Here is a 15,176-nt window from a genome sequence, read left to right on the forward strand (position 1 = left end):
TGTTAGTCTCCAAGGGCTTGGCTACACTTGTGAGTTAGTGCGCAATAAAGGAGCCCCGTGCCCACTAGCTCACTCCCCGTCCACACTGGCAAGGCACGTAGAGCGCGCTGACTCTGTGGCTAGAGCGCTCCTGGTACTCACCTCAGCGAGTGGAATAACGTTTGCTGCACCCCTGCTGGAGCGCCGTGGCACCAGTGTGGACGCCCTGTCCTGTTAATGCGCTCTGATCGGCCTCCAGAAATGTCCCAATATGCCTGTTCTAGCCACTCTGGTCATCACTTTGAACTCTACTGCCCTGCCCTCAGGTGACCAACCGTCAGACCGGCCCTTTAAATTCTCTGGGAATTTTGAAATTCCCCTTCCTGTTTGCTCAGCCAGGCGTGGAGTGCTCTCAGCACATCATTCCAGGTGACCATGCCTCCATGCGCCAGGCGATCCCCAGTATGGAGCAATGGCGAGTTGCTGGACCATATCAGTGTTTGTGGGGAGGAAGCTGTCCAGTCCCAGCTGCGCTCCAGCCTTAGGAATTGCGACACCTTCAGGCAGATATCAAGGGCCATGATGGAAAGGGGCCATGACCGGGACGCACTGCAGTGCAGGATTAAAGTGAAGGAGCTGTGGAGTGCCTACTGCAAAGCCTGCGAGGCAAACAACCGCTCCGGTGCTGCCCCCGCGACCTGCGGTTTCTACAAAGAGCTGGACGCGATACTTGGGGGCGACCCCACCTCCACTCCGAGTACCAACGTGGAAACTTTAGAGCCCAGTTCAACAAGGCAGGAGGAGGAGCAAAGCGGGAGGCAGTGTGCTGAGGTGGAGGAAGGCACCCCAGAATCCCTAGACGCATGCAGCCAGGAGCTGTTCTCAAGCCAGGAGGAAAGTAGCCAGTTGCGGCGACTGGTGCTTGGGGAAGGACAAACACGAGAGGAGGTTCCCGGTAAGTGGCTTTTATTTTCGGAAGGAGGTTATTCGGTGCGGGCTCTTGGGGCGAGGAGGGTTAGGGCTCCATGCATGCCTAGATAGGACGTTGATGTGCTCTCTCACATTGCAGTAATCGGCCTCAGTGATCTCTTCAAAGGTCTCATCCAGAACTTAGGCAACGAGCTTGTGCAGGTTTCTCGGGAGAGCCAGTGTGGTCCTTGTCCCAGTCTGGCTAACATGTCCGCGCCACTGTGCCATGAGGGGCAAGGGGACCATTGCTGCACACCTCCAAGCTGCATATGGGCCAGGGCAGAAGCCACATTGCAGTAGAAGACCCTCCCTTGCTTCCCAGGTCACCCTCAGCAGCGAGATATCTTCCAGGATGAACTCCTGTGGAAAATGTGGGGACAGTGTTCAGTATAGGGTCCCCCTGCAGCTGTTGGCTCTCCCCAAGGCGCAGAAACCCAGAGGACAGTACAGCCATGAAACAATCAGTCATGCTTGACCCTGTGCTTACTCACCATTTTGGGGGTCCTGTGGGTTTATGTGCACTCGCTTTGGGACAAACAAATTATGCTATTGTGTAGACTGTGCTTGCCCTTAAGTAGGGGGGAATCATTGCTCTGTCTGGTGTGAACGTTGCTGCCTCTGTTAAGTGTTGCATTTTGCTTTTACAGATGCAACCTTGAGATCTCAGCCGTCCATGTTATCACCGTCCGAAAGACTCCAAAGAATCAGAAAGGGGCCACATAGAAGCAAGGAAGACATGTTGCATGAAGTAATGCAGCATTCAAGTAATGAAAATCAAGAAGTGCAGGAGTGGCGGGAGAGTGAAAGGAGGAGCCGCTGCCAGAACGAGAAGTGCTGGCACAAAAGCACGGTGCTCCGGCAGAAAAGCACAGATCGGCTAATCAGCATAATGGAGCGCCAAGCAGTCTCTATCCAGGTGCTCGTAGCCATGCAGGCAGAGCACTACCGCGCCCGCCCACCCTTGCAGCCCTTGTCCCAGAACTCTCTCCCATTTCAACTCCAAGCCACTTTCCCCAACATCCAGGTTTTTATTGCCACCAGCTGCCTCCAACACCTGTAGCTTCACCCCCCAGCCCTGCAAACTACGACCCTTACCCTCTGCACTCAATCCCCATCCCCATGCAGTATAGTCATCCTGAAGTGCAGCACTCATTGCACAGCACTCCAGACAGGACATACGCAAATCTGTGAGTGTACTGTTCCCCACCCCACCCCGTGCCCTTTCTGTTTCCCAAACAGTTGTGTTTTTTTTCAATAAATGCATTTCCTTTTCAATGAATGGCTTTTTTGGCTTTGAAAACATTCCTTATTATTGCATAAAGTAAAAGATACCTTAGCCCAGGAAAGCAACAGGCACTGCAAGCCAGTGTAGCAAACACAGATTCCTACTAACATTGGAACCACTGCACTTCACTGCTGTGCAGGGCACAAAACATTACTGGTGGCTTTCAGCCTCAACTTGCTCCCTCAAGGCATCCCAAATCCTTGCACCCCACGTTGAGACCCTCTAATAGCCCTGCTCTCTGGCTGTGCAAATTCAGCCTCCAGGTGCTGAAACTCCGACTTTCATGCCTGAGTGAATCGTTCCCCCTTCCCTTCACAACTGTTATGGAGGGTGCAGCACGCGGATATAACCGCAGAGTTGTTGTCATTGGCCAGGTCCAGCTTCCCATACGGAGAGCACCAGTGGACTTTTAAACAGCCAAAATCACACTCCACAGTCATTCTGCACCGGCTCAGCCTGTTGTTGAACCGCTCCTTGCTGCTGTCAAGGCTCCCTGTGTAGGGTTTCATGAGCCACGGCATTAAAGGGTAAGCTGGGTCTCCAAGGATCACAATGGGCATTTCGACTTCTCCCATGGTGATCTTCTGGTCTGGGAAAAAACTCCTGGCTTGCAGCTGCCTGAACAGGCCAGTGTTCCAAAAGATGCGTGTGTCATGCACCTTTCTGGGCCAGCCTGGGATAATGTTGATGAAACGCCCTTGGTGATCCACAAGCACTTGGAGAACTGTAGAGAATTACCCCTTCCAATTAACGTACTTGGAGGCTAGGTGGGCTGGTGCCAGAATTGGAATATGCGTCCCATCTATCGCCCCTCCGCAGTTAGGGAAACCCATTTATGCGAAGCCATCCACAATGTCCTGCACGTTACCCAGAGTCACGGTTCTTCTGAGCAGGATGTGATTAATGGCCCTGCAAACTTGCATCAACACGATTCCAATGGTCGACTTTCCCACTCCATCTGGTCTGGAGTTGCCAGCTTCTCCACCGGCAGGGCAGCTCTCAATCTTGTGTCCTTGCGCCACAGAGTGGGGGAGAGCTCCTCACAGTCCCATGAAAGTGACTTTTCTCATCCAAAAGTTCTGCTGCCACTGCTCAGACTTGCCTGACGATGTGATCCCATCACTCAGTGCTTGTTTCCCGAGCCCATAAGTGGCGTTCCACAGTGCTGAGCATGTCCGTGAATGCCGCAAGCAAACTCGTGTCATAAGTGTTACTCGAGTCGATATCATCGGACTCCTCACTGTCACTTTGGATCCTAAGGAATAACTCGACTACCAAACATGACGTGCTGGCGAGATTCGTCAGCATATTCCTCAGCAGTTGGATCTCCATTCCCACAGACCGAAAGGGAAGACAGAGGGTGCAGTAAAAAAACGTTGAAATGTGGACGGAAGCACAGGGAATGCTGGGATGTGAAGCGATGCATCAGGGGGTGTTGGGACAGGCCCCAGAATGCCCCCCCCGTCTTCCCACAAGCCACAGCGCCGGAATGGGAAGAGGTGCTGTGTGGGATAGCTGCCCATAATGCACCGCTCCCAATGCTGCTGCAAGTTCCGCAAATGTGTCCACGCCAGTGCGCGGGCAGCTGTCAGTGTGGACACACTTCATTGCATTCCCTACTGCGCTCTCTGAAGGCGGGTTTAACTCACAGTGCTCTATATCTACAAGGGTAGCCATGCCCTATGGTGCCACAGGGACTTCTTGTTGTTTTTGCTGATACAGACTAACACGGCTACCACTTAAAAAAAGAGACAAACTCATGATCTTTGGGGCTCTGATTCCTGAGTGTTAAGGGGTTGCCCGTGTTGCCTGGGGCCCTGGTCTGATTTCCGTGCAGGATTCAGATCTCAGCCACACCGGTGTCAGATCGGAGTCACTGCTGGCTCTGGCAGGGGGTAGTGCGGATGGGCCAATGGGCTCAGCCTCTGCCTGCCTGTCCCTGGGGGCTGCCGGGGGAGTCCAGTGCAGCTCATTCTTCAGGTGTTCCCACCTGAGGGCTCTGGATATTGCTAAGGGGGAGGGGTTTACACTGCAATGGGGGGCAGTCCCCCAAAGTGGCCCCTTTGATTCTGCTCTTTTTCTAGCATTTGGCTTAGAGATGCTGTTACTGGGAGGGTCTGAAGAGCCTGGGGGAATTGGGGTGTGACATGGACTGAAGTCCCTTCTGTAACCTCCCCCATCACCCCAACAGGCTGAGGAATCACGTCCACGTTTCGCTCCAGATGGGCCCGTCTTCCAGGAGACAGGGAAGGGAAATGGCTGTGATGGAGCCAGCTCAGGTAGGGGATTTTCAGGGAGCTCCTGGGTGTGGGGAGGGAGAAGCAGGAAAGAGACAGGGTGTGATAAACCTGCTGATTTTCTGTGCAGGACCATTGGCGGCAGTGGGTGAGAGGGACATTTGCCCATTTCAAAAACAGGACACAACCCCCCTGCACAGAGCTGGAGCCTGAGCCCAGTAGTCAGAGGCTGCTGTGAAATACGCAGGGAAGCTGTTGGGATTCCTGTCCCTGTCCCTGACTCAGAGCTCTGCTTCCCGTATTAGCCTGTGGCTGGCAGGTGTGGGAAATGAGAAGACCCTGCCCTGCTCCGTGTGCTGGGGGACAAGGAGATCTCACCTCCCACCCCCTGAAACCTCCTGGCTGCTCTGAATAGTAGGGGTCTGATTCTGTTATTCTGGTCTCCCAGAGCTTCACGTTTTTTTCCCTTTCCCTGCGAATAGCAGGATTGTGGCTTGGGCAGCAGGTGCTGTGTGGGGGACTCTTGTTGTTTCAGGTGCCGGTGACCTTCGAGGAGGTGGCTGTGTATTTCACCCAGGGGCAGGGGGCTCTGCTGGACCCCGCTCAGAGAGCCCTCTACAGGGACGTCATGCAGGAGAACTACGAGACGGTGACCTCGCTGGGTAAGTGATTCCCGTCCCCTCAGATACTAGAAGCCGTGGGGTCTGTGTGTCTGAATTCAGTCAGGTTCTTCCCTGGTCAGTTAGATCAGAGGCGAGTGGGTTCCATAATGCACAGCTGCTGTGAGAGAGACTTGCATCTCCGTACCCTCTCCAATGGGATACAGGTGTCAAAAGCTAATGGCCATGCTAGCTCATCCCCATCCCACCAGGTTTCAAAGGTACAGAATTCATTCATTGTCCTGTCTGTATTGATTCCCCCTAAGCTTCTTTCTACCAGTTTAGGTTAAAAACTCCCCAAGGCACAAATTCTTCCTTGTTCCTTGGATTAGGTAATGCTGCCACCACCAAGTGATTAGACAAAACTCAGGGAAAGGACCACTTAGAGTTCCTACTCCTCCCTAATATCCCCCCAAGCCTTTACATCCCCTTTCCTGGGGAGGCTTGAGAATAAACAAGATGAGCACAGACCAACCTTGGGTTTTTTAGGACACTAAAAAAAAAATTAGATTCTTAAAAAAAAATAACTTTATTAGAAAGAAAAAAAGTAAAAGCAGCACCTCTGCAAAATTAGAATGGAAGATAATCTCATAGGGCAATCAGATTCAAAACACAGAGGATTTCCCTCTGGGCAAAACTTTAAAGTTACAAAAAGAAAACCAGGAATACACCTCCCTCTCAGCACAGAGAGAATCACAAGCCAAAATAAAAGTAAGCTAACGCATTCCCTTGCAAGTCTAATGGGGTTGGATTGCTTCCTTTCTTGATCTGTCTCCAGCAAGCACCCAGAACAGACAGACAAAGTCCCCCCCTTTCCCCTCCAACCCAAGATTTGAAAGTATCTTGTCCCCTTATTGGTCCTTTTGGTCAGGTTCCAGCTAGGTTACCTGAGCTTCTTAACCCTTTACAGGTAAAAGGATTTTGTGCCTCTGGCCAGGAAGGATTTTATAGTACTGTATACAGGAAGGTTGTTACCCTTCCCTTTATATTTATGACAACAACTTTTCCAATTATACCTTACATGGGAGCTTTTGCATAAAACGTATTCCAGTTATGTCATATTCAGACCCTGATCTGGTCTGATTTCACCCCTCTACAGGATTTCCCATTCCCAAACCTGAGCTGATCGCCCAGCTGGAACAAGGGGAAGAGCCGTGGGTGCCCGATCTCCAGGCGTGCGAAGAAAGAGAGAGCCCAAGAGGGACTCGCACAGGTGAAGACTGACACAGAAACCTTCTGGGGAATGAAGGAAAAAGTTGAGAATCCCAAAAATATGGTGTGAGTGATGCCCTCAGTTCTTCCTCCTCTCACCCAGGGCAGGGCTGCAGTCAGCAGATATCACTCATGCTTTTTCACCCACCCTCTTAGCTGCAGGAGTTTCCTTCCCTGTGAGTGTTTGGGTGAGAAGTGGAGGCAGAATCCAATTGCTCAGTCTTTGTGTTGGGTTTTCCCTTGGTGCCATTCCTCTTTCTCCCCAGCACAATGACTCCTGTCTCGATTGTCTCTCTCCCAGCAGGTGATAAGAGAGTGAGTGAGAATGAAGAGGAGAATCATGATGCAGATGTTCCTGGTAAAGTGGAACCACAGGAGACCTTTATGGGAAGAGCTGAAGGGAATTTTTCCCAGTGCTGGGAACAGGGAGAAGCTTGTGGAAATTGGCACAGGTCAGAGAAGCTTGTGGGAAACCACCCAGAGAAGAAAGCGGATGAATATATTATCCGTGGGAGAGGAGACAAGGATCCCAGAGCACAGCAGACAAATCCAAAGCAAGAGACACCCTGGCACTGCCTGCAGTGTGGGAAAAGATTCATTCTGAGCTCACAGCTTGTAACACATCAGACAATCCATACTGGAGAGAAACCCCTTCAATGCTTGGATCGTGGAGAAAGCTTTAGTAACTGCTTAGACCTTAATAACCATGGGAGACGCCACACAGAAGAGAAACCCGCTCAATGCCTCGAGTGCAGGAAATGTTTCATTTGGAAGTCAGAAATAATTACACATCATATAAGCCACACAGGAGATAAGTGCATGGACTGTGGAGAAAGTTTCATACAGAGTTCAGACCTTGATAAACATCAGAGAATCCACACAGGAGACAGACCTCACAAGTGCGTGTACTGTGGGAAAAGTTTCAGGTGGAGGTCAGCCCTTTTTAAACACCAGGCAATCCACACAGGAGAGAGACCCCATAAGTGCTTAGACTGTGGAAAAAGTTTCATATGGAAGTCAGACCTTGTTAAACATCAGGCATTCCACGCAGGAGTAAGATCCCATAAGTGTTTAGTCTGTGGGAAAAGTTTCATACGGAGGTCAGACCTTGTTAAACATCAGAGAATCCACACAGGAGAGAGACCTCACAAATGCATGGACTGTGGGAAAAGTTTCATACAGAGATCAGACCTTGCTAAACATCAGAGAATCCACACAGGAGAGAGACCTTACAAGTGTGTGGACTGTGGAAAAAGTTTTATACAGAAGTCAGCCCTTGTTAAACATCAGAGAATTCACACAGGAGAGAGACCCCATAAGTGCTTGGACTGTGGGAAAACGTTCAGAATCACATCGGCCCTTGTTTTCCATCAGAAAATCCACACAGGAGAGAGACCCCATAAGTGCTTAGACTGTGGAAAAAGTTTCATATGGAGGTCACACCTTATTAAACATCAGGCATTCCACACAGGAGTCAGATCCCATAAGTGTTTAGTCTGTGGGAAAAGTTTCAAACAAAGGTCAGACCTTGTTAAACATCAGCGAATCCACACAGAAGAGAGACCTCACAAATGTGTGGACTGTGGAAAAAGTTTCAAACAGAGGTCAGACCTTGCTAAACATCAGAGAATCCACACAGGAGAGAGACCTCACAAGTGTGTGGACTGTGGAAAAAGTTACATACAGAAGTCAGACCTTGTTAAACATCAGAAAATCCACACGAGAGGGAGATCCTATACGTGTTTGGACTGTGGGGAAAGTTTCAGAATCCCATCATCACTTGTTTTACATCAGAGAATCCACACAGGAGAAAGCCCCCATAAGTGCTTAGAATGTGGGAAAAATTTTGTACGGCGGTCAGATCTTATTAAACATCAGGTAATCCACACAGGGGTAAGATCCCATAAGTGTTTAGTCTGTGGGAAAAGTTTCATACGGAGGTCAGATCTTGTTAAACATCAGAGAATCCACACAGGAGAGAGACCTCACAAATGTGTGGACTGTGGGAAAAGTTTTATAGAGAGGTCAGCCCTTGTTAAACATCAGAGAATCCACACAAGAGAAAACTCTCATAAGTGCTTAGACTGTGGAAAAAGTTTTATACGGGGGTCTTGGCTTGTTAAACATCAGAAAATCCACACAGGGGAGAAGCCCAATCAGTGCGTGGGCTGTGGGAAAAATTTTGTACGGCGGTCAAACCTTATTAAACATCAGGCAATCCACACAGGAGAGAGACCCAACAAGTGCTTAGACTGTGGGAAAGCTTTTGTATGGAGGTCAGACCTCATTAAACATCAGGTAAGCCACACTGGAGAGAGACCCTATAAGTGTTTGGAATGTGGAAAATGTTTCACATACAGATCACATCTTAAAGCACATCAGAGGATCCACACTGGAGAGAGACCCCATAAGTGTTTGGACTGTGGGAAAAGTTTCATAAGCCGATCAGCCCTTGTTTCACATCAGAGAATCCACACTGGAGAGAGACCCTATAAGTGCTTGGACTGTGGGAAAAGTTACACACGGAGCTCACACCTCACTAAACACGGGAGAATCCACACAGGATCTAAACTTCAGTGACACGTGGGCAGAAAGGGTTAAGCAACTTGCAGGCTAATTGACCCAGATTCAACCTTTAGGTTAGAAATGTCTGTAAATGCTAATTAGGGCCATTCCACAATAGATAAGCTAGAGCTTTGAAATGTAAACTTTTATGGTTAAAGAACTGGAAGAAGCTAGTAATTGTAATTGTCTATGTTTACTTACATCTTGTTAGAGGTTAACAGTGTAACCAAAGGTTTCACGAAAGCTCATGCTTAAATAAATTTGTTAGTCTTTAAGGTGCCACAAGTACTCCTGTTTTTTTAGTGTAACCAAAGGGTTCCTGTCTAGGGTTGTATTCTGTTCAATCTGAGATGGAAAGGAAATATTAACATATAGATAAAATTTGGGTGTAATAATGCCATTGTCTACATGTCTCTTTAAAGTTTGTGGTAAACTGTTCATTAACTGCTTTATGGATATTTACCTTGTTTTAATCCATGTAATTAATTACCAGTGATGTTTATGAAATAGAAGGTTACTTGAAAAGCCTGTTGTTCATCTGATGAAGTAATTCTGAAACAGACTCTTTGCAATTCTAATGCACCATCTCTACAGTGAAACTGACCTAAGGACTCTATTCATCTCTGCATGATCTTTTAACCCACGTCCTCTCTCTTTTCTTGTTGTGGGAAATCTTAGTTTAGTTAATAAGAACTGGCTGTGAGTGTGTATTTTGGTCAGAAGTAAAGAAATCATTAAGTTGCTGGGTGATGTGTCTGATCCTTCGGGATTGGTAGCACGTTTTATATGATGTGAAGAAGATGTTCAGCAATCCCCATCACATTAAAGTGGGCTGTCTGGGAGGGAGCCCAAGGCTGGGTTCCTGTAAGGGAGCTGTGCTTTGGCTCTGTGTAGCCAGGAAGGTATTGCAGGAGCTGCTTTGTTGCGGGCTTGGTGAATCTAAGTATTGGAATAGCCACTAGTTTTGAGGATTGTTGGCCCATTCTTTGCAGTTTGCATTAACTGAGCGATCTCTGTGTGCTCCTTCTCCCCCTCCCCTCTGGAACCCTGGACACAACTTCATAAATACCTTGCCTGTGGGTAAAGCTTCCTTCAGCTACCGCACCTCATTAAACATCAGAGAATCCACAAAGGTGTGAGAGACCCTAGGAATAGGGAAGCTGGCAAAATATCTCATGGGTCTTACCACAGGGGCCAACATTTGAAATAAAGGTGCATGGCTAACATTTATATCTTCCGATAGAGAAATTATACATGCAAACAAATAGCATCATTGTATTCAGGAAATGAAAACCTTTCCATAGACGTCTCACCTGTCACACATTGTACAAGATTTGTGGCAAATATATGACAATGGTTGCAACAGTGATCTCTATGGTCATATTTTAATCAGAACATCACACCGTCCAAACCGAGAGGGGGTGGAGCTCCAAGGGGCAGGATCTGGGACAGGGTTCAGGGCGGCCTTTGGAGTGGACAGTACGGGCAGGCGGCCCACCAAAGAGGGCCAGGGGTGGCCTGTCCATAAAGGTGAACTAGGCGGGTGCCTAGGGTGCCAAGTTAAATGGGGCACCAAATTCGAGGGGAAAAAATCAAAATAAAAAATAAATAAAAGGAAATAAAAGGAAAAAGATAAAAAAAAACAAATAAAATAACAAAGACGTCATTATTTCAATTCCTGTGCGTGTTTGCAGGGAATATGAATTATAATTCTTTTCTCTACATTTCTGATAATTTATTAATATGTCAAATCTTTTATTTACTGCAAAAAGAAATAAAATTTTAGCGAGATTCTTGTTCAATTTGAGACATGGGGTCAAGATGACCCACTCTGCAGTTTTGATAAGCAATAACTCAGCCACAATGAAACATATCCTCCAGCGGCAAGAGCTGCAATTCTAGTGACACTTAACTCGAATATACATCAAGGTCGCATAGCTGGAAATTCATCTAGAGTGGAGATATCGCAAGTTGATACATGTCAAATGGTCATTCTAACACACGTCGCAGGTAGATGGTTAAGAATCGAGCAAATACTGTGGAAAATTGTGTTTCTTGGTGCCAAAGAATAATGTCTTTCAGCATTGCAATCAGCGGGTTAGCAATGTCGGCTGCCTTAGGCATCCCCACGTGGGTGCAGGAGGGGGATTAGAATCATAGAATATCATGGTTGGCAGGGACAACAGGAGGTCATCCAGTCCAACCCCCTGCTCAAAGCAGGGCTAATCTCCGTTCCCCTCCAATCCCTAAATGGCTCCCTCAAGGATTGAGCTCACAAGTCTGGGTTTAGCAGGCCACTGCTCAAACCACTGAGCTATCCCTGAGCATGAGTGGGGACTCACAGTGCAGGGGTTGGGGTGCGAGAGAGGAATGCAGGGACTGGGGTGAGGGGGCACACACAGTGCAGGGATTAGGGGTGCAGGAGGGGTACAGGCATTGGGGTGGAGGGGGAAAACTGCAGGGATTAGCGGTTCAGGAGAGCAAAGGGCCTGGGGTGAGGGGTACATGCACAGTGTAGGGGTTGTGGTGAAGGTGGGACGGTACAGGAGTTAGGGGCAGTGCAGGGGTTGGGGTGCAGGCAGGGCCGGCTCTAGTGTTTTTGCTGCCCAAGCGACAATTTGGCGGCAGGTCCTTGACTCCCAGAGGGAATGACGGCCACGCGGCCGGAGTGACGGCCACGCGGCTGAATTGCCACAGAATGGCTGGACGTGCTGCCCCTTTTCACTGCCCCCCCCCCCAGGCACCTGCTTGTTATGCTGGTGCCTGGAGCTGGTGTGACGACAGAAACATTTACCGCTCCAGATTCCCTGCTTTGGCTGCACTGAGCATGCGCGCCCGAACTGAGCATGCCCAGTAACCTTCGCTGTCGCCGCTGCCCTCTCTCTGCCCTCACTTCTACTTACGATTTGCTGCCGCCTCTTTGGGGGCGTTTAAAATGCTCAAGGGGGCAAATCGCAGCGGGGGGGCTGCCAGGGTCTGAGCGGGGGACAGAAATTTACTGGCCAGAGGGGGTCAAGCTGCTGTAGGCAGCTGCAGGAGAGAGGCTGAAGGGGAAAAATCGGGCGTGGGGGGTGGGAGCCGCGATTAAGCCCGGGGGGGAGGAGATGCAGCGAGACCCTGTGCGGGGACAAAACCCCCATTTAGGGAGGGGGAGGGGGGGACAGTGGCCCCTCGGGATGAGCCACCTGCTGCGCTCGCAGATCGGGGGGGGGGGTCGGGGCTGTGGGGGGTGCACAGGCTGTTTTCAGTTCTGCCGCGTGTCAGCCCTGGAGCAGGGGCGGGTTCCTGGGGCTGGGTCTCAAAGGCACCGGCAGCCCAATTCCCAGACTGTCAAAGCTCAGACACCGCAGCTCCTCTCTGACCTGTACAAGTGCTGCAGGGCTCTTACTGCTCCAGCCAGGAGACTGAATGCGGGGAAATATTGTACAGACGCCCCCTCCCTCCCTCCAACTCTGCCTCTCACATTTTGACTATGGAAAAGTGTCTTCTATCATTTTATATGTCAGCTCCTTTCTCTTATACAACGTGCTGATTTGGTAACTCCCTCCCAGAGCCCACATGTCTGTACCCCCTCCTGTACCCCAAGCCCCTGCCCCAGGTCAGAGCCTGCACCCCTCACTCAAACTCTACATGGCCTGCAACCCTCCCGCCCCCCCCCAACTCCATCCCAGAGCCTGCACCCCAAACAGGGCCGGATTAACCTGTTGTGGGCCCGGTGCTAAACATATTTGTGGGTTCCCATGGGGGAAATGGGGACATGGGGGCAGAGTCCTCAGAGCGAGGGGCTGGCCGGGGGCAATGGGAGATGGGTCATGGCATGGCAGGGACAGCCCCACTCCACCCAGCCCAGTACAAGGGCACTGTTTACAAACCGGGAGCTGCCAGACCCACGCTGTCCAGCCCATCCCAGCACTGCCATTGTGCTGCTGCCTCTTGGGGGTGGGCCCATGCTGCACCATGCTACCCCCTGCCCAGCACCCCTCCAGCTCCCTACGCCCAGTGCTGCACCATCCAGAGACCCCCCACAAATCCCCCTGCCCAGTGCCCTCCCAGATCACTCCCCCCACCCACTCAGAACCACCCCCACAGATCCTCTCACTGACCAGTGCCCCCCAGCTGAAGACCCCCCACAGCCCTCCCACAACTGCACAGTGCCCCACACCTTCCCACCCAGAGCCTCCCTACAGATCCCCTCACTGTCCAGTGCCCCCCCACCACAACTGCACAGTGCCCTGCACAGACCCCCCCACACTTCCCAGCCCCCCCCCCCACACACACAGATCTCCCCCACTGACAGTCCCCCAACACACAGATCTCCCCACCCCGCAGTGCCCAGCACCTACCCAGACCCACTGGAGACCTACTCTCCTACACCCTAACCCCCTGCCAGGCTGAGATGACAGCGCAGCCAGAGCTGGTCCTGGGGCAGGATAACAGTGGCCTCTTGGGAGTGGTGGAAGCAGCCAGGCTAGAGCAGGAGCAGAGCCTACCCGGGCCAGGCTCCCTCAGGACCCAGCTGAGCCTCCCCGTTCCCCGACTGTTCCCTGTGAGTGGCGGAGACTGGCCCAGCCTCTGCACCAGTCCCAGGTGGCTCTTCCCCCAGGGAGGCAGGTGGAGCCACACAGGTCCCAGGCAGTGGAGACAGCTCAGAGCTGGAGCAGTGCTGGGGAGTGGGCAGATCCCTGAGATGTGACTCCCGAGATCCTACCCAGCCCACCCACATCCACTGGCCCCGTGGCCGGCAGCCTTGCAGAGCACACACCTCTCTCCCTGCTTTCCTATCACCAGTTATGTTACTACAGGAATGAAATCGAGCCATCCCGTCAAACAGCTAGTTCCACATTGTTCTTCAAACCTCAGATCATTGAAATGCAGCTTTTCATTTGAGATACTATATGACTGTAGTACACTTTGCACTGTCTGCATCTACACTGACATCAGGAGAGAAGCGGACAAGACTGTCCCTAGCATATATGATTTTAAAGAAAGGTGAGACACACCCACCCACTATCAATACAACAAGAAGGGAGAACAGTAGCTGGTGCCAGGAGAGAAGATGCAATGAAACCCTTCTGTACCCACAACTGATGTCTGAAAAGCATCAGTCACTCTGCAGCTCAAAGAAAGAAAGAGCAGCCAGTTTCAGACAGATAGGATCCTTATGACCTATATAGGAGAAGTGCACTTCCCTATAGCAGTTTCCCAACATAGTTTTCTTATGGATTTATTTATTAAGCAAAAATTAAGATTAGGAGTCTGATTTAAATTATGTACATTTTCAGTGTTAGTTAACTGTGGAACTATTGCAGCTACTTTTCTTTTACTCCTGCCTTCATAAAAAGCTACCGAGTTATAACAGATAATTACAAAGACTAAAGTACATGCTTTAATATAATTAGGACCGGGCAACCCAAGATGAAAACTACACTGTAGAAGAATCCTACAAACAGGTATTTGAGGCCAATCCCTTTATCAATGGAATCCTAACCAAAATATGAGGAAGGAGAAGAGTCACCCTCAAACTTTTGACAATAGCTCAAGGTCAGACACCAAGAAGACCAGCACCATTCATAGTCTGGTTTTGGATAAAATACTTGATCTTGCCTACATCATAGAAACCTTCCTCTCTCCAAGTCTACACCCCACTACACCCTTTAGCAATAAAGTAACCATTAAACAAGTTCTGAATCAGTCGTCTTTCTTCCCAATTTAGGTTTAACAATAAAGCTGCAATGTAAGTAGCTATGGGAGATGACAGTGCAACTACTAGGTATTGGTGGGGGAAAAGTGTGCTAGTAATGTCCTGGATATACTGGCAGGGCCGGCTTTAGGCCATTTCAACCAATTCCCCTGAATCGGGCCCTGCCCCTAAGAGGGTCCCGCGCCCAAGCCCTGGTTCAGTGTGTTGGCAAGAGTCGGTGCACTGTACCAGGGTGGCCCGGCTTCTCCAGGGGACAATTTAAAGGGCCTGGGGGCCCTTTAAATTGCCACCACAGCCACACTGCTGGAGCCCTGAGGTAGGGCTGTGGGGATCTGTGGGCTACTTAAAAAGTCCGTAGCTTCCATTGCTTCTATCGCCCCAGCCCTTTAAATAGCCACTGGAGCCCCACCGCTTCCCGAGGGCTCCGGCAGCTGTGTACATGGCCAGGGCTCTGGAAGCGGGGGAGCCCCAGGAGGCTGCTGCTACCCTGGTGGGGGGGGGAGGAGGAGGAGGGAGCACTTACCGTACCGGGTGGTCTGTACCCCCTGTACCCACACCTCCTGCCCTAT

General features: G+C 50.4%; 2 protein-coding genes across 2 annotated transcripts; both read left to right on the top strand.

Moving 5' to 3' along the window:
* The first annotated feature begins 449 nt into the window (after nucleotides 1-449).
* On the top strand, nucleotides 450-2,156 carry LOC120382914 (zinc finger and SCAN domain-containing protein 29-like). The gene is made up of 2 exons (XM_039500393.1): nucleotides 450-934; nucleotides 1,596-2,156. Exons 1-2 carry the CDS (start codon nucleotides 559-561, stop codon nucleotides 2,006-2,008), a joined length of 789 nt encoding a protein of 262 aa, XP_039356327.1. The 5' UTR covers nucleotides 450-558; the 3' UTR covers nucleotides 2,009-2,156.
* Nucleotides 2,157-3,792: 1,636 nt separating this feature from the next.
* On the top strand, nucleotides 3,793-8,393 carry LOC120383480 (zinc finger protein 84-like; the record flags this gene model as incomplete). Its single annotated transcript, XM_039501639.1, has 4 exons — nucleotides 3,793-3,820; nucleotides 4,953-5,132; nucleotides 6,229-6,342; nucleotides 6,646-8,393. Coding segments are annotated over exons 1-4 (2,070 nt in total), but the record flags the coding sequence as incomplete, so codon positions are not given.
* Nucleotides 8,394-15,176: the final 6,783 nt, after the last annotated feature.

Source organism: Mauremys reevesii, linkage group 15, assembly GCF_016161935.1.
Source record: "Mauremys reevesii isolate NIE-2019 linkage group 15, ASM1616193v1, whole genome shotgun sequence".
NCBI lineage: Eukaryota > Metazoa > Chordata > Testudines > Geoemydidae > Mauremys > Mauremys reevesii.